Source organism: Athene noctua, chromosome 5 (genome assembly GCF_965140245.1).
Source record: "Athene noctua chromosome 5, bAthNoc1.hap1.1, whole genome shotgun sequence".
NCBI lineage: Eukaryota > Metazoa > Chordata > Aves > Strigiformes > Strigidae > Athene > Athene noctua.
Window position 1 is genome coordinate 27798509 of NC_134041.1, and position 21395 is coordinate 27819903.

The window sequence follows — 21395 nt, forward strand, 5'->3', positions numbered from 1 at the left end:
GGCTTTCATTTGCCTGGGAAGGCTTGAGAAAATAATATGCTTTCTGAAGAGTGAATTGAATTGCTGCTGCTATCTTCCAGATATCATTTGTCTAAGAGAGGAGGAGGAGGAGGAAACTGGTGTTCTACCATCTTTATCAGCTCGTTACCCATATATGCTTTTAAAAATAAGTAAACACTGCAAGCTGCTTTACCTCACTGGGGACCAAAGTGTACTGAAGAATATATAAGTATGCTTCTGAGGACAACTGCATCCGAACAAGTGCACCAGTTTCTTTTAGCTCATTTAGTTTTATTTAATATTACGTTTCAACTGTTTCATATGAGTATTTGGTGAACCACTCACTCTGATCTCCCAGATGCTCAGTGTGGGCATAATGGAGAGGTCTCTTTCTTTACCTCATTAGAAAGAGAAGTGTGTGAAACACATTTCTCATGCTAACATTTTAAGGATACCAGCTTTGATATTGTCTTGCAATTAATTCAACTGGAAATCATGAAGAAACTGAGAACAGTGTGAAATCCTTAAAGGTTTTAAACTTCTCAAGACAACAAAAATCAGACTAGAGGAAACAGCCATGCTTGCAAGGAGGTAAGAGATGAATTTTTTCAACATAAAGTCCTCAAAAATTACGTATTCTCAGTTCTTTCCCTGTTAACGCTTTTTAAAGTTTTGTATTAAAATAAAAACTAATAACATCCATGCCATCATAAAAACACCAAGTCCCTTCACCCTTAAAAAAACCCCACAACCCCACCACATCTTTTCTTCTAGAAAGGCCAAGTGTTTCCACATCTCAGTAAACTCCAAGTTTAAAACAAGAAAAAACTGCCACAAGAAATCCTTTGTTAATAAAATACCAAACGAGTCACAAAGGAAAACAAAACTCTTGCTTACTGCCTTTACTAAATATTTAATAAATCCTGAATTTAAATAAGCTGAGGTCTAAGAAATATTGAGAAAAAAACAGAGAGGTTCTAGGTTTCACTCAGGATTTCTATGTCGCTGTCATCACTTCCAACAGAAGCATGAATTTAGTATACAAAAAAAGTAAAATCTACGTCATTATTTCAGCCTGTTGTGCCATAACATATAGGTTGATGCAAGATGATAAAACAAAAATGAAACACTGGAAAACACCATCTGTGACTCAGTCAAAAATTTAGTACTGCTACTTAATGCAAATGCCAGTCTTTTTACAGGCATTCCTCCAAAGTCCACCTAGGCATTGATTTTTGTAGACATAAAAATCCAACTCAATTATCCAACTTCAACTTCTGAATTAAGAGAACAACCAATTTCCCACTGTATCATCTCTGAATAATTTACTGTATTTTATTGTTTTTTTTTAATGTAGAAAAGGGTAACATTTTTATATCCCAATAATTTAAAGAAACAAGATTACATTCAGAGGTACTCTTAACATTACTTAAGACTCTAAAATAAAAGTTAATATCATATACATACCTGAGGGGACAACTAACACATCTGTTCCTCAAAAAGCAAATTACAAAGCTTACGCTGTAAGCACACTGATGCATACCAAAGGAGAAAGAACCCACCGCCAACAGCAAAGAAAAAAACCCCAAAAATCAACAAGCCCACAGAAACCACATTGTTCCTATATAAACGTTCTTCAGGAGAAAAGTATTTTCAATAATGCCTCTATTAACATAATAAGAAAATTCTATCTTTCAAATCTGAAATTATTTTTAAAAGTTGATGCAGCAGATTACTTCTATCATTTCAGCAAATTTGAGATGGTTTATCTATTTTAGAAGCCAACCACATTACTTAAAGCTAGTCTTTTTCCTAAATTCTCAAAATGTTTAGGAAAAAAATATTAGAGGAAAAATGATAATCACAATTCTTTTACTTTACAAAAATTATTTTTTTTTCAGACTTAAAAGCCAGTCACTACTTCATACTATCTAGCTGTAAATTATCCCCTTCTTAGAAGTAGGCAAGTTTGCTTGTTATGTCCAGCAAAGGTATGATTTTCTTTCTAATCAAAATTCAGTGGAGAAATGGATGCTGCAAACAACTTCAGATATCCAACTTTCATTAAAGTTAATAAAGGAATAACAGCCTTCTGCCAATAATTTGGGGGCTTTAAGCCTGAGTAAAATATAATGATGTCATATTAATTTGAAAATGCACTGTCTGGGTCCCTCAACAACTTTTTAATTTTTTTCCCTTCCACCATTTCCTCATTTTCTACTAGAAGTTCAACAGTTCGAACGATTTATTGTCCAAATTTCATGCTAGCAGAGCGGAATGGAAAAACTAGAATAAAGTACACAATTACATTTTCCCCTACCCCTGCTCCTATTCATCAAGAAGCTTTATGCACATGAACACATGCTTTCTCTTAACATCTTGTGCACACATTCTAAAAACTGAGACTTTGAAAAACACTACTTTTGTTGAACATAAGACTCCTTATGACCACCAGACATATTAATATTTTACCTCTTCCAGTTATGTAAAACAATCTATGAATTCTGCATTAAAAATTTTTCATTGTTAAATATTTTCTGTGGAATAAATGGGTTTCCCCACCACCACCACCATTTCTTCTCAGAATATTCTCTTGGATTTGCAAGTATTAGCACCTAAAATACTAATATAATACTTGGATCCATAATACCTTGATTTACTCATAGAACAGATGAATCCTAGAATGTTTATGACAAAATTGATCATGAGCATTAAGTGCCTTCTCTTTTTTTCTCACTACCTGTGTACAATTGAAGAGCAGAAAGCAGTACATGCTATCGTATTCTAGCTAGGACATAGCAAAGTACTTCTGCATCAGTTTGAAGTGCTAAAAGAAAATACTCACTGATACAGTGACTTCAGCATATACAACTATGATCCAGTTTAAAGTTAAGATAAATTGCATAGTTAGAAGGTGCTCATGCTCTGAAAAGGATGGACTGATTCAACGATGCCAGAAGGTTGAGTAGCTGGCCTTCACACTGTTTATCATATCCAGATGTATAATGCAAGGTGCTGGATAACTTCCATTTTTTTCTGTGACACTTAAAGACTCGAGCAAAAATAGCTTTACATATTTGCTGAACATATTTCACATTGGCTTTGTCATTGTCAGTTACTTGAAGTGAAAAATTATAACAATGAGTTGTGTTGCCATAGAAAAAAAAAGACTGCCTCCCACCAAGGCCAACGAAAAAATTGGCATTTCATTGGTTTCAGTGGCCAATACAGACACAAGAATGCATGTTCAGATTTGTCCACAGCTTTTGGGAAGTCAACAAAAACGGAATTGGCTTTATAATGGTCAATAAAGCTTTCTTGTCTTGCTGTCTTTCTTACCTTTTCACAACTACCTCTTCACAGCTAAAATTTTTTCAAGTTATCTAGTGCGGTAACCCACTAGAAGTGAATCTCTGCAAGATGCAATACAAAAAAAAAAGCTTTCTTCTAAACAAGCTCTATCTTCCTCCCTACTCAAACAACTCAAGAACATACTAATGATGAAACTTTCTCAGTGAAATTTCTAACTGGTCTTGTTTTAAACAAGCAAACATTAACTCCTTGAACATCACTTTAAGACCCATTCAGAAGAGATGACACAAACCTGACTGGTTCTCATAAATACCAAAATACAGTTTCTGAATTTTCTATACAACCTTTTCAAGGCTTACTAATAAGCTAGAGTCCTTTAGATGTCACCAGAAAATTGGTCATATACTGCAGACCAACTCTTGGCTTAACCATGGCATCAGATGATACCAGACCAAATCAAATTGACCTGTTTCAATGGTTTGCCAATGTACCAATACAGATTTTAAAAAACCCCAATGAATATAAACATTGATTAGGACCAGTTGTTACCAACACTCCCTCCCTAAACAGTTGATAAAATTTCTCCAACAATTCACAGAAATGTTACCTGAATTTCCCCATTTACTGAAAAAGTCTAAGGATAGAACACAGAAATTCACCTATACAGATTCAGCTAGAGAGATGTCTTCATCTGAGACTGTATTATTCTCTATATATACTGTATGGGAGTAGAAATTATCAGTAAGTTTAGTATGCTGCTACTAATGATGTTAAATGAAAAATATCCAAAAAAGCAGTAGAAATACTTTGTAATTATTGCCCATTATTCTAAACTTCAAACACTGAGACACCTCAGGAAGTTACATAGTACATCTCTTTCTATTAAACAGAAAGATGAAAAATAAAGGAAGTCACACTTCTGGGGAAATACATAGGCAGGACAAGCACCGAAGAAACTGTAAGTCAAAACATTCTGCCCTAAGCAGCTTAGTTAGGTAAATGAGAGGATGAATTTTAAACAGTAGGCTTCAACTGATCAGTATAAGTACTGGAAATGAGTGTTTTTCCTTGTGTAATGACAATTGAAGTAAAGTGTGAAAGGACTGACAACGCCCTAAATGAAACAGTTCCTCTATTAAACATCCACAGCAATTTAATTTCCTACTCCCTTCTCACCTTGAAGACCCCAAGCATGCTACTTAAAACTGAATGCAAAACCTTTGGATTTGCTGACCAAAATAAAACCAGAAATTAAAAAGAGACCTCTACAACATTGGTTCTTTTGGGTTTTTTTAATAGGCACAGAAAAACTGCATTATGAAGATTTTAAATGGTACCACATTTACAGAATCACTGAATCATCTAAGTTGGAAAAGACCCTGAAGATCACCTAGTCCAACCCTTAACCTAACATTGACAGTTCTCAACTACATCATATCCCTAAAAACATTTTCTACATGAAACCCAGATTATCTTGAACTGTGCATGCTGGAAAGTGTGTAGTCTTTACAGGCTAGTTAATAAATAGCATCATATTTCTATACAATCTAGCCATTACTACCTGGACCAAAAAGCAATAGCTCAATTTTATTTGTGGCTCTGTCTCAGACTGAATCTGCAATCCTATCTGAGCTAGCAGTGAACATGCACACAGCACAAAGATATGGGACCTCAGCAACAAGAGCAGTAGAATATGCATATGACAGTCCAGGAAAGCTGCTCCCAAACTTACTAGGCTAACCAAAGATCTAAAGGTTTATAATGATTCAAGTAAAGGTGAGCAGTGAAAGCATATTAATTTAGATGCATTAAATTCCCAGATTAACTTTCTAATGCAGAAGTAAATTGGCCTTCACTCACTGTAAACCAAGGAGACTAAACTACAGTGAACTAAAGTAATTTTATTCCTAAAGACATCATCAGCCAATGGCAATTTAATGCATTATAACTTATGAATGTTGATGTTGTACACTTTGGTAATTTGCTTTAATTTGCTTGAGTGCCTTGATCTAGATATAGCCTTAAGGAATACTTGTATATTGCTATACTAGATTGCATCATCCTTTGTATTAAGAAGAAAAGCTTATTTCTGAATGGTTGAACTACGAAGCACTTGCTTTAACAGGAAAATGGAGACGATTGTTGAAGATTCTTAACTTCCTAATGACTCCTAGAGACAGTCAGGTGGCAACAGCTTCACTTTGGAAAGACCTGAGATGTTTAATTGCAAATGAAAAATAAGATTTTAACCCTTTAAAACAAATCCTGTACTGGGGTGTTCAGCAGTCCAAAGAGAAAACTGGGAGGAAGTTCCAGGAGATCCTTGAGTCTCTGAAAGGCACCGACTGACTGAGATTCAAAGGCTACCAGGAAGAAAAAAGATCTTCAGACACAAGAGAGCATTCCCCTTCCCACCCCCCCACCGGCTACTGTTCTTTGATTAACATTTACATGACTGCAAATACACTTCCAGAAGTCTACTTATTTGTTACAAAATCCCTAAACAAGATGGAAATTGAGGAAGATCTAGTGCTGAAGATAGCATATAACTTGTGAACTTAAGGTACTGAAGAGCTCCCAGGTCAGCAGCAGGCTGGAGGCTACATCAGCTGGATGACAGGCTACAGTGGTTAAAAAATCAATTTATATCAAAGACAACACCTGTGAATACTGCTGGAAAGCACACAGGGTCCACCGTAAGTCTCTCCTACAGCAGCTTGGTAATAAGGAGTAAGCATGACTTCAGCCAGGGCTTTATCAACAGAAAAGAAAAACACTAAAATATTGATCAAAAGTACTGAAAACTAACTGAACCCAGATTTAGATAAACATATACCCTTCTATGTAGAAAAGTTCTAAGTATTTTACAGTGAAAAGCAAAGAATTAAAAAGTGAAATACAATTCACAGTAATACCTGCATTTACACTATGTAACAAATCCACTACAGATCCATGTTAGAGCAAACTAATAAAAGCAGAATACATCTTTTTGCCTCCAACAAGACAATGTCACAAAGCACAAGAAGTTTAAAAATGACTGAGAGCCCTCCCTCTCCAGAAAAAAAAAAAACAAACCAAAAACGTATTCTAGAAAGGCATAAATGCCTCTCTGCAATATAACTAGAAGCAAAACATCTTTCCTCCCATAAACAGACTTGCCAAAGAACCTTATTCTACTTCCTCCACCCTTGAGAAAAGAAAACATCTGCCCACCCCATCAGCTTTTAATCTTCTTACAGACAGAATTAATTTAGCTTACTTCTGGGGAATGTGGTAGGAGAGGAAACTGGCCAGGCCTACTTGAGCCAAAGTGAGTCTTTTGGGTGGGTTGGTTTGTTTTGTTTTTTTTTTTTTTTTAAAAAAAGGCTGGGGAGCACAAAAAAATCCATACCTGTTTCTTAAAGCTGTGAACATTCTTTAGTTATGCCACGTTTATGAGGTATCAATATATCTCTATGCATTTTAATAGAGTTTAAATATGGCTTCACTAAAGAAACATCACTTTACTGAACATAAGGCAGAAACTCCTTGAAGTTTGCCAAATATTAAATGTCAGGTTTATCAATCCTTTTCATTCCACTTATGAGAGGCATCAGAAAAAGTTACATTGCTTCCTTAAAGGTATGACTTTTATTCATAACTGAGAACTTTCACAAATATTAGTATACTAGTAACTACTGTTTCAATTTAATACATTCTTGACCTTAACCTGGAGGATGTTGAGTACTTACTACATTTTCTATTATTTTCCTCTCAGTTCCATATAAAGAAGTGATAAAATTGTACTTGCAAATATTTTCTGTGTATTGTAGATTTCTGTCTGTAAAATGCTTCACGCATAAGGATTATTGTTATGGTACTCATTGTTTAAAGGGATCTAATACCTACATTCATATTTCACATACATATTGAACTACAATTCCCACTGTTTCATACAAGCCAACTATAGGCAGCTTTCCAGAGAAGAAAATAAAAGGACATTAAGAGTTTTGCTGAGAACTGCCAGGGAGAGGAACATAAGTAACATAGTGAACATGTGGTTTTGTTGTACAGTAGAACATGCATATGAAAGTTACCCTTATAAAATATTTAGTACACCCAAATAAAGGTGAGCAAACTGCCTGATTACGTTATTCTTCCATCGTCTGAATGGCAACTGGAACAAACAAGTAAATACAATTTTTAAAAGGTATCAGGTACGAACAAGGAAGTTGATTTACACGTTCAAATTTCACATATGAAATTTGAGCCAACTATAAAAATACCCTGTAAAAACAGATGTAACATTAAACCAGGCAGTCCAGAGACCCTTTAGATTTTAATTTTTAAGATGGCATTGTGATCCATTTAGTATTCTAATATGTATTTTACTGCTTTAATCTGCATTTCACCTGCTGTTCATGTTCAGATATTTTTGGAAGCTCTTTCATGACATTATTTTCCAGACCTAATTATAAATGTGAGACCTACAATAAAAATCAGTGGTTTGTTACAGCATACGATATCACCCTAAGAAATAACATATTTTATAGACCAATATGAGGTAGCTGTATATGTTGCATATCTTACAATTCACTGTATATACTATTAACTACAAAATATTTGGCTTAAGGCCTTATAAAGCCCTCTCCAACCAGAAGTTTTCTGTTTTACTGAGTAACCATGGTAAAACACAATTTATCAGGCAGGTTATCTTTTTTAATGACAACTGGATTACATTTTAATTTCAGTAAAATTGCAATCTGTTTGCCTGATTTACATGAGCTGCTCCAAAGATAACTAGTAAATAGGACTGATGAATACTGCTGCATGACGCACCCTCAAGCTCCTTCTTCCAAAGGAGAGCGTCCCCCCTGCGCCCCCAACAGATTTGTTAGCAGCCTACTTGAGTAACATTTCCTCCTTTCTTCCACTGTATGTTTTGAACCTACTTTCCAATTTCAGTGAAACCTGTAGAAAAGCTATTGCCTTTGTCAATTTTTATGAAAATTGCTGGCCAAGGAAATGAAAGCCTCAAATTACTGCTCCCAAGGAGGGATAAGCAGGCAGTGCTTTTTTCTCTATCTCCTCAAAATGGCAGCACCAAGATACCGGAAAGCAAACACCCCTAGCTCATCAACTGCACTTTCTTCCAGGTAAAGGGAAGGCATGAGCAGATAACCTAAGTCCCTCTTCCACTTAAGTGGGTATCACAGAGAAAAAAATATTTTAAAAAACCTACTTTTTGTACCTATGAAGAAACCCAGAATTTTTAAAAAATATATCCTAAATTAAAAGTACGATTAATTTACAGCAACTAGACTGATAGATAACTACAAGCAATCTTATCACATCACCTCATCACTTTGCTTAGTCACCCAAAGTTTTGTTTCACACTTTGAACTGACTTTTAAAAGTGTATCTGTTGCTTGAGCACAAAACCTACTCATACACCTTTATGGAGGGAAAGCGTCACCTGCTTTTAACCTGAAATAGCCAAAAAAGCAAGATATTTTAATTCCAATAATACACCCAAAGTCTCCTAAAGCAGCAAGCCAACTGAACTGTCCAATTTACTAAAACTTATTCTGACAAATGTAATAGTAATTTAAGGTGAAATACAAACATGCTTTGTTAATATTCATGTTGTATGAAGTTTTATACCCTAGCTAATCAAAATATGTACGTGTAAATAAACAGTTCTCAAAGTTATCAATATATTCCAATTTACCACCTATTTTAGATAAATGTGAATTTTAAGTACATTGAACAAACCTTTATTATTTGAAATAGTAAATACCGAAGATTGATATGTTCATATAGTAGCAAACAAAACCACCCGCAAACTGTTTTTACAATTTAAAAGAAAATCAGAATGTTTTATCTCAAAGAAATTCATATTCATACTATGCATTTATCAACTCACAAATAATAGAAACCAGATGCAAACCAAAAACCTTCAGAAAATCCCACAATCCTTTTGGGAATGAAGAGAGGCAAAAAAGAAAGTGGTAATGAAAATTAAAACAGACAATACATCTTTCAACACTTACATACATGCACTTTCATACATATGCAGGTGTCCTCTTAATTCACTTATCTAAGCAGTGTCCTTAAGAGAGTTTTAGATGAATAAAGACCAAAGAACCACGCTTCCAGCAGCAGTGATGCATGTAGTTTCCACAATAGCATATTGCTCAGTGAAAACATAAATACAGCTCCAGATGGCAGCTCAGCAGATTGTAATCACAGGTATATTCCAGAAGGTATGATCAAGTATTGCGTAAATGCTAGTTGAGTGAGCCATAACTAATGCAGAGATCATTATATACTCTTTACAGTCATTTACCTAACGAGAAAGTCTACACTGAAACAGACTGTATCCAGGACAACCAGTACCAAAGCTGAGTAAACCAGGACTTTGCCTGTAGATTGTCCTATCAATGATAAATAAAACACATTTAAACATCCTGGAAGGAAGGAAGCAGATTCATCAGCAACAGCATGTGGCCGCATAAAAAACACAGGCAGATTAACACCTGGATTTAAATGGAACAATAAAAGTCACATAAAGTTAGACACCAAAATAAAGTCAGCCTTAATCAATTACCTTCTTAAACAGTGCAAGAAGAAATTGCCTTAAAGGCTTAAAAATATCACCCATCTTGATATTCCAACTAGACCTTCTCATTAGCGAGAATAGTGCTGAATGATACCCAACCCCCAAAAGATTGAGAAACAGCATTTTTACCTTCGCATTTCATTAACATTTGCATCCAAAGATCTGCCTCAATGTGAGCTCTTCACGTTTGATGTGTTTAGCAACTACTATCTTTACCCTACATATCCTGATGCACCTGCCTATAACACTCTTGTAATAACTGTACACCTGTGAAGGAAGTCTGCCACACTGAGATGCCCTCTGGCTGGATTCAAACATTAACAGCCACATAGTGAGGAGTTGAATATAAGGGGGAAAAAAGCCCCACCAAGACAAACCTGTAATTGCAAGAAAGGAGGTGGACCTTGAAAATAGCAACGTCAGTACAAAATCGACAAATTAAAACAACACTCATTAAAATTGTTCAAGAGGACCTTGACAATAAGGACAAAGTATAGAACTTATAAAAATAAAAACACACATAAAGGAGAATTTACTTCAGCTTAACTAAGTATCAGTAAGTAGTTTGAGTGAAACATATGTGAGACTGGGCTTTCAGGCATCTTCCTATGGATGTTGCTAGATTAACAATCAAGCTATCCTACTTGCCTACTACTCACAAAAAGGTATGACTATGATGTTAAGTTACATACAAACAAGTACCTTAATCAGAAAACATGTTTGCACAAATAATGAATTCTAACTTACTCCATTAAGAGCAAATAACCAAGCAGTGAAGTGCACACATGGCCTAATGACAATGGTCAAATCTCAAGAACTGAACAGATAAGGAAATCTTGACTCCATCATCTCAGTTACATAAACAACTCAGATGATCATTAAATATTCGACCTGTAACTTTGATTCAGTTACTGTATTACAAATTGCAAAATATGCTAGAAACCTTCAAAGCTGTGTTAAAACTCTTATTCAAAGACTATGGGATGGCCACTCGTGTGATGATTTTCACAAATGTGGATAAACTTGCAGGGAGAAGAAGGGATATTAAGGTGAACTACTTTTTGGTCTGCCATCTGTCACATACTCACTTCTACTGGGTCTGTAAGACCTCTACACCATCCTTCAATACTGGTGAATAAATTACAACACTACATAGTATCAAGGGAGATGATTCTCCCCCTCTTCTCTGCTCTCATGAGACACACCCTGCAGTGCTGTGTCCAGCTCTGGGGCTCTCAGCATCAGGACATGCTCAAGCAGGTCCAGAGGAGGCCACAGATGATCAGGGGGCTGAAGCACCTCCCTCATGAGAACAGGCTGAGAGAGTAGGGGTTGTTCAGCCTAGAGAAGAGAAGGCTCTGAGGAGACCTTACAGTGAACTTCCAGTACTTAGAGAGGGCTAAAGGAAAGCTGGGGAGGGACTCTGTCAGGGACTGTAGAGATAGGATGAGTGGTAACAGTTTTAAACTGACAGGGAGTAAATTTACATGAGATATGAGGCAGAAATTCTTTAGTGTGAGGTTGTTGAGACACTGGCACAGGTTGCCCAGGGCAGCTGTGGCTGCCCCCTCCCTGGCAGTGTTCAAGGCCAGGTTGGACGGGGCTTTGAGCAACCTGGTCTACTGGAAGGTGTCCCTGCCCAGGGCAGGGGGGTTGGGACTGGATGAGCTTTAAGGTCCCTTCCAACCCCAACCATTCTATGATAACAGCTAAGTTGTTCTTTCCCCATTAGAAGAAATTTTATGATGAACTGTAAGCTGAAGATGAGCTATTACATATTCAAGTATAAATTTGGAGATAATCTGTACAGGGAAATATGTTGACAACATTGATTAACATATACGCTATGTGAAGCGCATGATATTTGATCATAACAATTAGGACAAAGTATTAAAAAAAATGTAGTTCAAGTTCAGCTGGTATCAGAGCAATGCCCTATAAAACTTTCATTAATAGGGTTTACAAATAAGTCTTAAGACCTGAGAAACACAAATCTAGGCACCTATACAGGATTCAAGCAGAAAGTGAACATCCAATTTGAAGAATATAAAAGAAGTTTCCTAGACATTTTTATTTGAGGTCATGTTCACCTGAAACATTTGTAAAGGATCTGACTCCTAGTGCACACTGTACATGGCAGATTAATTTTTCAAGAGACACCCATAAGGCTAGCAAATAAACTCCTATCATTCACCTTTTGGTCAAGACAGGACTAGCAAGTCATCTTCAAATTCATACCAAGAATTTTTAAGGCTCTCAAGCTTTCCTAAGTAAAGCTCCCTGGATGTCTAAAGCTCCACTTCTATAAATACTCAGAAATACTTTGTATTCTCACACTTGGCATCCTCCATTTAAACCACTCAAGGACCTGACAGGCATGCCACAAGCACACTTAGCATGCTGACACAAACGCATTTTACACGGAACAGTGACTTCAGACACGTTCATTCAGTAACAAAGCTAGATGGGGCTCCAGATCTTGCTCCCTCTTTTGTTCAGTAGCACACTGGGCAACACAGGAATGCCTAACTTGTGTGTGACTGGTGACTGGTTATACAACATCCACTTCTTTTCTTGAATTTGCAATTCTTAGCCTCAAAATAAGATAAAACCTATTATGAGGAACAAAACAGGCAGTTCTATTGTATAACGCAGTGCAATAGCAAGATATCTTGGCACAGATGTACATGATTTACAAACGCCAAGAAAATGAGCGCTGCATTGTTCAACATTTTTCTTGAAAGCATCGTTTTTATGTGATTTTCCTTGGTCTCTATCAGCCTGACTATTTACACTAAAACTCTTTACGGAAGTTATTTATTTAATGCTTGAAACACAACTGAGGCAATTAAATGCCAACCACTGAAATTGTTGCGTGGACCTTAAATATATAAAATAGTAATAGTTCTTAGGAAACTTGGTTTCATTTCAACCACTCTCGTTAGAGTAATGTAGATACACAAAGCCTTCTAGTCTGTTAACCCAGAGCAGTGTAAGGTTGCTGGCAGATTGTTTGGGGAAACATCCATTTGTCTAGCTCAATGATTTTTTGAGTTAGTGGTCATGCCCTAGCCCTTAACCCTTATGGGACCAAGAACATTATGGTTATGTCTGAATTAGATAAATAAACCTAACAAGAAAAAAATATTTACAAATCCAATGAAAACAGAAGTTTATCTCCAGCATCTATGGAACACTCTCCTAACAGACAATTATTACAGGTTTATTCACCTCCTCTTGATGGTTAAAAACTGAGCAGTAGGCACATGGAGTTCACAGAAGGCAGCTCAGCCCACAGAGGGGAGCGGGGGTGCAGGCAGGCTGGCGTTATACTCATGTTGAAAATAATGACCAGTTTATGCACAGACTGCAGGAAAATTACATTCTGCTTCAGAGCCCATTTCAAGTGCTTTCAAAAAATCCGTTGTTTGGTTGACTCCTCCCTCAATACCAATGCTCTCAAGTATTTTAATGACATTAGGACATGACACAGAAAACTGGTGACATGTGGCTAAGTAGTTATCTCTCTTCTATCTAATATTTAAGGTACTTAAGTTTTTATTGATTTATTTTTTTTTAAAAAGGTAAGTGCTATTTTTCTGTATATTGAGAGAGAACGGCCAATTCCCCATATGCTTCTGAAAAATCATTTCAAGTTTTGGCACTGAATCACAATCTGAATTCCTCATGATAAATTAAAAAAGATCTTGTGGATTTACCTACTTACACAGAAGCGTATCAATTATCTGCCATCTTTTATATAAAATACGTGCACACACTGTGCTGATTGCTTCTGCCCCAACATGCTTCCACTCCAAAGGCCCAGTCTTAAAGGTGCCAGAAACATAGCATTTCCCTTCATTCTACTACAGGCTAATCTTTTGAAAATACACCAGGTTAAACAACCTCACAGTTAAAATAGTAAAAACACTGAGACACTACTTTATTCAAAAGATTTTGAGGGCAATAACAGCAACACCCTTTGATTAGTTAATTAATCAAAATCTAATACTAACCACAAACTAATGAAAAACACTGCTGACCTTAGAGGTGCTGAACCAGTCTTTCAATTCTTCTGAAATAAAGCCTGCCTGTACTGTGGCTTACATAGGGAACCCCTTTTTTTATTAGTTGTTTTCTGTTGGGACTATGGAATATGTTTGTTTCAACTGTAATGTAATGTATTTTCTTTAATTACTGATAGTCTCATATGTTTACTCAGGGTAATTTTACAAGTGAGAGATTGTTGTAAAGCCTGGCCATTTACAGTAGACAGATAGATGTTACTTTTGTTAATCTGTAGGAAAAACATTATCACTGAACTCAGAAGCACTGAAAACTTAAATAGAATTTCTTACTAGAGATAAAACTTACATGTTTAAATACACTGAAGAAATTTGTATTTGTGTTCTACAAGTGAAGTGCCTCAAAGGAAACCCTCGCTAACTATATTGATTCTTTGAGTGTACCCCAATCTATCTGGTAAGGATATCAGTACCTAAAAAAACTGTTTTATACACCTGTTCACTGAACAGTAGGAGCAACACCAACAGTAGCTCTGGCTGCTTATGAGTGCTGATGATCAACAACAGATTCCATTACTAGCCGCAAAAACAAAGACAAAGGAAGCTTCTGAGCTTCAGCAGCCATGAATAGTAAAAGAAACCAGAAGTTACAAACAGGAGAGCTTTCCAACAATTAACAAAGGCAACACAGTAATTTTTACAAAGGGCCTACTGCAGTACTACGCAAATCTTGCTTGCACCCAAGGTTATAACCACACTGAATCACAGCTCATGACCAGTCAGGACTTTCAGAAGTTGGAGGAAATCATTCCACAGAATGCCACAGAGGCTACCACTCCATTCCTTTCTTTCATATTAAAGTCATGAAAAGAAAAAAGAAATATGAGTAAAACCAGCATCACCATGACTATTACTGTCATGGAGAAACAGGTGTTATTTGCAAGTGGACACAGTCAATACAAAGCATGCCCTCAGCTTGGAAAAGGATACTTTAGTACAAATCTATAAAAGCCTGCTTTATTAGACACTTGTGGAACAAGCAGTTTCTCCTGTGTCCTGACATAGGTGCAGATAGCTAGTTTGTTCTGATCTTGACATCTCAAACTAGAGTAACAGTTAAATACTTCAAATATTCTAGTTACAGAAACCAGTAGTCCAAAATTCAATTTAATTTTATGTAAAAGGTCATACCTACTTTCTAGGCTTCCACTGGATGACACTGGTTGAAGAGTTCAAGTTAACATTCCTCTTTAGAAAAGCAGAAGGCTAATGCCCTAACATCTCCAATATATAAGTAAGAAAGAAGATGTCAAGAACACCAGATTAAGATTCTTTCTCAGCATTACCTTACACCCTGCATGGTACAAAAATTACTAATGTATTTATCTTCCATAGCTCTTATTTGATCCATCTCAAACAGTAAATTTTCCTACTTAAAAACCAGAAGTTGTCCTGCTACACAGGGGATTATACTTTGAAGTGAAGCTTCCAGGTAGACCCGTACATTTCTGAAAGTCCTGCTGCACAATGTGCAACATGAACTGCTCTGTAATCTAGACAGCAAGAGTGACCACCACTAGCTTACTCATTTCCAAAACATTATCAATACAGGCAAATAGAAGGTGCCGCAGGTATTTAAAAAAGGCTTTCTGAGGAAGATGTCCTGTTATAAACAATTCCAGGTTCTGAATAATGAAATCATTCTTCACAATAAAAACTCATTAAATAAGTCAGTTCTCCCTAAGAGAAAGTAAGTATGCCAATTAAGCAAAAACCCTGTTACAGGGAAGAACTGCCAGCAGCACAAGTTATTTTAGCTGACATTACTTCAGAAAAAGCCCACCATTCACCATCTGTTCTGGCACAAATTCTGAATGCTAAGAAAGTTTCCAACATCACTGATGAAAAGAAAGCAGTCAAGATGCAGAAGTTTTTGTTTTGCTGTTAAAAAGAACTAGCATCTAGGACAACTCACATTTCAGCAAGAACAAACACAAACCAGAAGTTTTGCACATTTCAGAATTATTACTAGAGAATTACAATAGGGCAGAGTGCAAGTGGAAGACATGTAGGGAATATAACATGAAACAAATAAAAGTTTCTTACAAACTTTACATAACAAGCAGGTAGGTAACTTCAGACAGTGGGTCACAGTTTACACTCCAGGTAATAATAAGTCTATGAAGTTTTTTCCAATTGCTAGCAAGATCAAAACTTTTGGAAGGTAATAGCTCAAGCAACCTTTTAAAGAGAAGACTAACCATCAAAACAAACTGTTTCCTTCAGACAAAGAACATTAAGGACAATGTGTGACAAGGAAGCCAAAGGAATCAATGTAACACAGAGAGAACAAGTGTCAGGTTATACAGTATTACCAATAATGTTAAACACTGAAACGAACCACCATGCTAGGATAAACAATCTCTTCCAACATGCAACTCATAACCTAAGTGGAACCTAGAGCAAAAATAAGGAGATAGGAAAAAGTGGTAAGGAATGAAGTAAAATAAGTAATTCATCCCTCTCAATACAATATTTTATAATTTCAGAATCAGTAAAAAATTCTTAATGCCTTTCTACAAACCCTTGGTGGGATCTCACTTAGAAACCTCTGTGAAATTTTCCTTCTCCCTGCTCAAACACAAATTCTAACTGAAGTAGCTAAAGAAAACTCCCATGAGAATTAAAAGTTTATTTCACAATAAGACTTGTTTAGCGAAGCAAAACAAGAAGTTTCTAAGAGAATGTGACTGCTCTCTATAAATACATTAATGGAAACAAACACCACAGAGGAAACAGAGGAGCTACCTAAGCGAAGGAGAATAGTGGCGTAAAAAATTAACCTTTCAAATTTCACATTCATATGGAAATCAGAGATCTGAAGCTTGACGACAGCCTCCAACAAAGAGCTACCTAACACTTTGAGTCCTCTGAGTTCACAAAATGGATTATAGAAATACTATAAGGATAGCAGATGACACCATGTAGGTAGAATGCAATTCCAAAGATATCCTCCATATTTCTATGGTTTAATCAATGAGTATAATGTTCCATTAAGCCTCTAGGGGAAGAAATTACTTTTCCATTTCCTCCCTAGCTTTGTTTATCATTAAAAAAAAAAAGGACCAAATCATAAAAAAACCTGAGTAAAAGCATAATATGAAATTGGTAACCAGCAGGAGATTAAGTATTCTATACAAAACAACGATCTGAAGATTATAGGTTAGAACTATGTGGTCCACCACTGTCAAAAAGTCTAGACAAAAACAGATGGACATTTTTTTTCCACAGAATTAACAGATTTATTTCTCCCCCATCTGAAACACAAAATCAGTATGCCACCACAATTTATGAATGAGTTAAGCATTTAGGGCACATTTTTAATAGTCTGGAAAATAAGGCTCCAAAAATCCGTTACAAGTTCTTTCTTCGAAAAACACTAAATGACAGATGGAGTTTTAATATTTCTCATGACACCAGATGATGCTTTATGTGCATTCATGCAATACCTCATAAATAGTTATTTCAAAAAATTTTAGTTTATGTTGCAAAAAGATTTACTATTAATTTATTATCAGTTACATTTTCTTTCTTAATGGAAGAAACCAGCAACGACAGTTTAAAAGCTCTACCTCTAAACTCTAGGCAATATGCTGAATACACGAGCTAAGATTCCTAGAACAGAAAACCTTAATTATTTTTTAACAAACTTCAAAAAAATAATAATTTTTAGAGTTACTGTGCATCACTTCACTTTTTCAGTTCTTATACTGGCAAGCCTAAAACATCTCAACATTTCTATTTTACTATAAACTTACTTTTTTTTCCTCCCCATTTTTTCTTTCTTTTTGCTCCCCACAGGGCAATTTAAACAGAACCTATTTACCAAGTCATTACCACTTGAAACACATACATTATACCATAGAAACCTGGGTTTGGTATAACAACACTGCTTGATCCCTCATAAAGCAGACCTAAATTTGTGCAAGGCTCAAAACCAAATCTTCAGACACAACGGGTTTTCTTCCTTCACCCAATCAATTTCTGAATTAATCTAGAAATAACACTGTTTAGAATTAAGTAGATTAATTCCTTATTACATTCCCTTCCTTTTTTTTTTTTTTTTTAATAGTATTTTAAGTCCTGAGGAGGTTGGGAATGAAAGACTTGGACAAGAAATTTTGTTGAATAAGAAAAAGCTCGAAGTGTTTTTAAGAAACTTACATTCAAGATACTATTTTATGTTCAAATGAGTAGTAGAAACTAGAAGTATTGCATGGATTTAGGCGAGTGTTTAGTGCTGTCTATTCATCAGATTTATATAGGTATGCAGATGGCAAAAACCTTAACAAGGGCTCTACATTAGTTCTGTAGCATCTGTCCTACTTACCAGCAGATCAAAACAGCAGTTGTTTGAGAGCATTCAACCCACTTCCACAAAAGCAAATATTGGCCAGAAAAAAGGAAATCTGTTTGAGGGTCTCTCTCTCATGTCTGTATGTAGCAATTCCCACTGACAGCATTATAAAGTCACACAGAAGCAGCCCATCTCACTAGGCTATAAAGCTTCAACAATAATGCAGAGGTCAAATTTTTCCACTACTAAACAAGTTTATTGTTATTAAATGCAGAGTAGGAGACAGAGCACTACTCCAAAACCTACTTTTATTACTTTGGTTTTGTGAGTATAGTTTTTAATCGCTTACAATTATGAAAGATGTCCTTCAGAAACATGCATAAGGCAGGCAAAAATCTGGGTATCTTAGTACAGTCAAACACAAAAAAGCTGCACCTCCAGAAAAACAACTTGCCAGCAAACCCCAGCACACCCTTTTACTGCAGACAAATCCCTTGAGCAAAGATCTCCAGAACATGCATACCAAATCAAAACACATTTTATCTTTTCACAGAGAAGAACTTTCATCAAAGTGACCTTCCAGAGCCTAGGCCAGGTTGACCAGAGAAATATATATATATGTAGAGAGAGGTGAACTATCATTTTTATAAAATACATTTAAGAAGAGACTTTTAGCTTACCGTTACAGACTTCAAAGTCATGCCGTGATAGGTACCCATGGTATCAATTTTAAAGCCTTCCGTTTCTACAAAGGAAAAAAAAAAGACTCTGGTAAATCATTATGAACATGAAGGATATCATGTCTAAATGGACAACACCGGAAATATCTTAGAAATTTTGCAAAGAGTATTTTTGCAAAGAATGCATCTTGGTATTGGTAGGGGCTTAGGTTCTGCTCACAATACAAAATCTGGTTAGTAATTAGGAAATTTGTTTTCCTTAGACAAAGGCTTGTTTGGTATTTCTGCTTTCTGTAACCAGAGTAAGCTTTTCCTGCTGCACAGAATCATTCAAATGACTCCAAAGAAAAGATATAAATTTAAATCTTTGTGAAAGTATGTCACAACATGCATGCAGTCTCAGAAATTCTTTTCAAAACATAATGGAGAAGTACTCCATATTCCCAGAATGCACTATAATGCAACATATTCAACTTGTATTAATGAAAAAAATATACTTGATAAGAAACCAGTTTACATGCTGACTATAACACTGTGGCCACTTAACATGACAAATTCACTTCTGGAGTGCAAAAGAGCAATAATGTCATTCACATATGATACAGAGAATAGAATCTACATAAATTAACACTACCAGTCTAAAGGTGATAAAAAGGGTTGTTTTGGGGTTTGGGGGTTTTTTTAGTAGTTTCAATCAGACTGAATTTATGCTGAGTAAGTGCCAGAAGCCTGCAAGTGCTCAGTGACTAAACCTGCTGCCACCAGCCTGTTTGCTTTTGAATACTCCTCCTCTGTAGTCCTATTCTCAGCACTCTAAGATCAAAGTCAGCTCCTGAATACTGCCACCAGGACTTACAAGAAAACCTTTTACTTGCTGTAAATTCCCTAGTCTCATGCATCTATTGTCAGCTGACTCCATCAACCAACCACCCAAGTAGGAAAATGGCATGATAATCACCAAACAGACCATGATAAACAAGCATTTGTCTACATCTAAGCAACTTTCTGTCTATTTCAACTAGACTTGGGTAAAAGTAACATGCTGTGCAGGAACAGCTATTAGAATTGGAAGATTTTTGCCATTATACCACCTTCATATAATGCATCAGCACAAAAACTTAATAAACCAAAAATAATGCAGAATCCAAGTAATGCACACATCTGAATCTAAAAAAAGTCCACAAAAAATATTCGATTTTTCAAGCCTGTTAGAGCTTCTTGCTTTTATCATGAGTATATTAACTTCAATTGCAACCCAAACAACGTTGAAAAAAAATGCAGATGCTCTGGGAAGCATCTATGATTGCTCATCCTTTCTTCTTTAGATGAGGAAGATCATCAGACACCTGTAGGAAATGAGGCAGAAAAATTTCCCAGATTTAGTAACTCTCCAGTGCCTAGCAAAAGATACCCAACAGTTGAAAACTGATCATACTCTTCTCAGAGACAGGTATCTACTTTCTAAACACTGTTTTTGGTTTTACCTTTCCCCTCTCACCCTCTGGATTACGCTACCAGACCTACTACCACCAATTACCAAGTGGAGAGGCCTAATGTTACTGATCATATTTTGTTTTACACAAGGTCACCTCTGCTCCAGATCTTCTTCATCTTGGCTTCTCAAGGCCACCCCTCCCCTTCTGCCAGATTTAACATTTCTGAACTACCCAGAGCTGATTCTGAGAAAGCAAAACACAGGTACAGATACGAATGCAGTCTTTTCTACTAAAATAAAAAAAAAAAAGAGAAGCCTAGCTTCTCCTTTACAAACTGATACTGCCCTCCTGCCTTTCCCCCCAATCCCAAAATGTAATTATGCATTGATTCTTAGCTCAGGGCTCATAAACTTGAGCTAAAGATAGCAAAGGTGCATTCAACCAACACTTCCACGGATAACAGTTTTCTCTATGACTACATAGGTCACTGCTTCTGGGCAAGGAGCATAGTAATATTTCAGGTGGTACTCTGCAAGGCTCCAGGCACTTGGTGGAAATCCCCTAAACTGAAGGGGTGCTTTTGCTGACTTGGAGTGACATAAATCAGAGGTGTATAATCTAAGCTGACAGTTGTTTTTGATTTTCAGCAGGTCACTGACAGAGGAACCATTCCCTTTCTAGACTGACCTGTTACAGGTTCCTCTTGCCTGTGACATGAAGAATTTCCCACTATTTCAACCAGAAGTTCCTCCCAAACTCTGAAGAATCCAGACACCCCTTAACAAGACCACCAAAGCAAGATCCCCCGTTGTGGCTGGCCTGCCATGATTTCTTTGCTCCCAGCACAAATCCTGGTTCTATAATTAGTTCTACATGTTTATTCCCCGTTTCAAGTACTTCTTTCCACTCAACTCTTTTTCTACTTTTTCCCCCTAATAAAACTTCGCATTCTACGATTCCTTCTCAATTAATTAAAAAACGCTA

General features: G+C 36.2%; 1 protein-coding gene across 1 annotated transcript in view; it reads right to left on the minus strand.

Annotated features, from left to right (window-relative positions):
• Positions 1-21395, minus strand: part of CDC73 (cell division cycle 73) — a 117514-nt gene that overhangs the window by 61244 nt on the left and 34875 nt on the right. The window contains exon 10 of the mRNA XM_074906769.1: positions 18976-19040. Coding sequence (XP_074762870.1) covers positions 18976-19040 — 65 coding nt within the window. The remainder of the gene's footprint in view (positions 1-18975; positions 19041-21395) is intronic.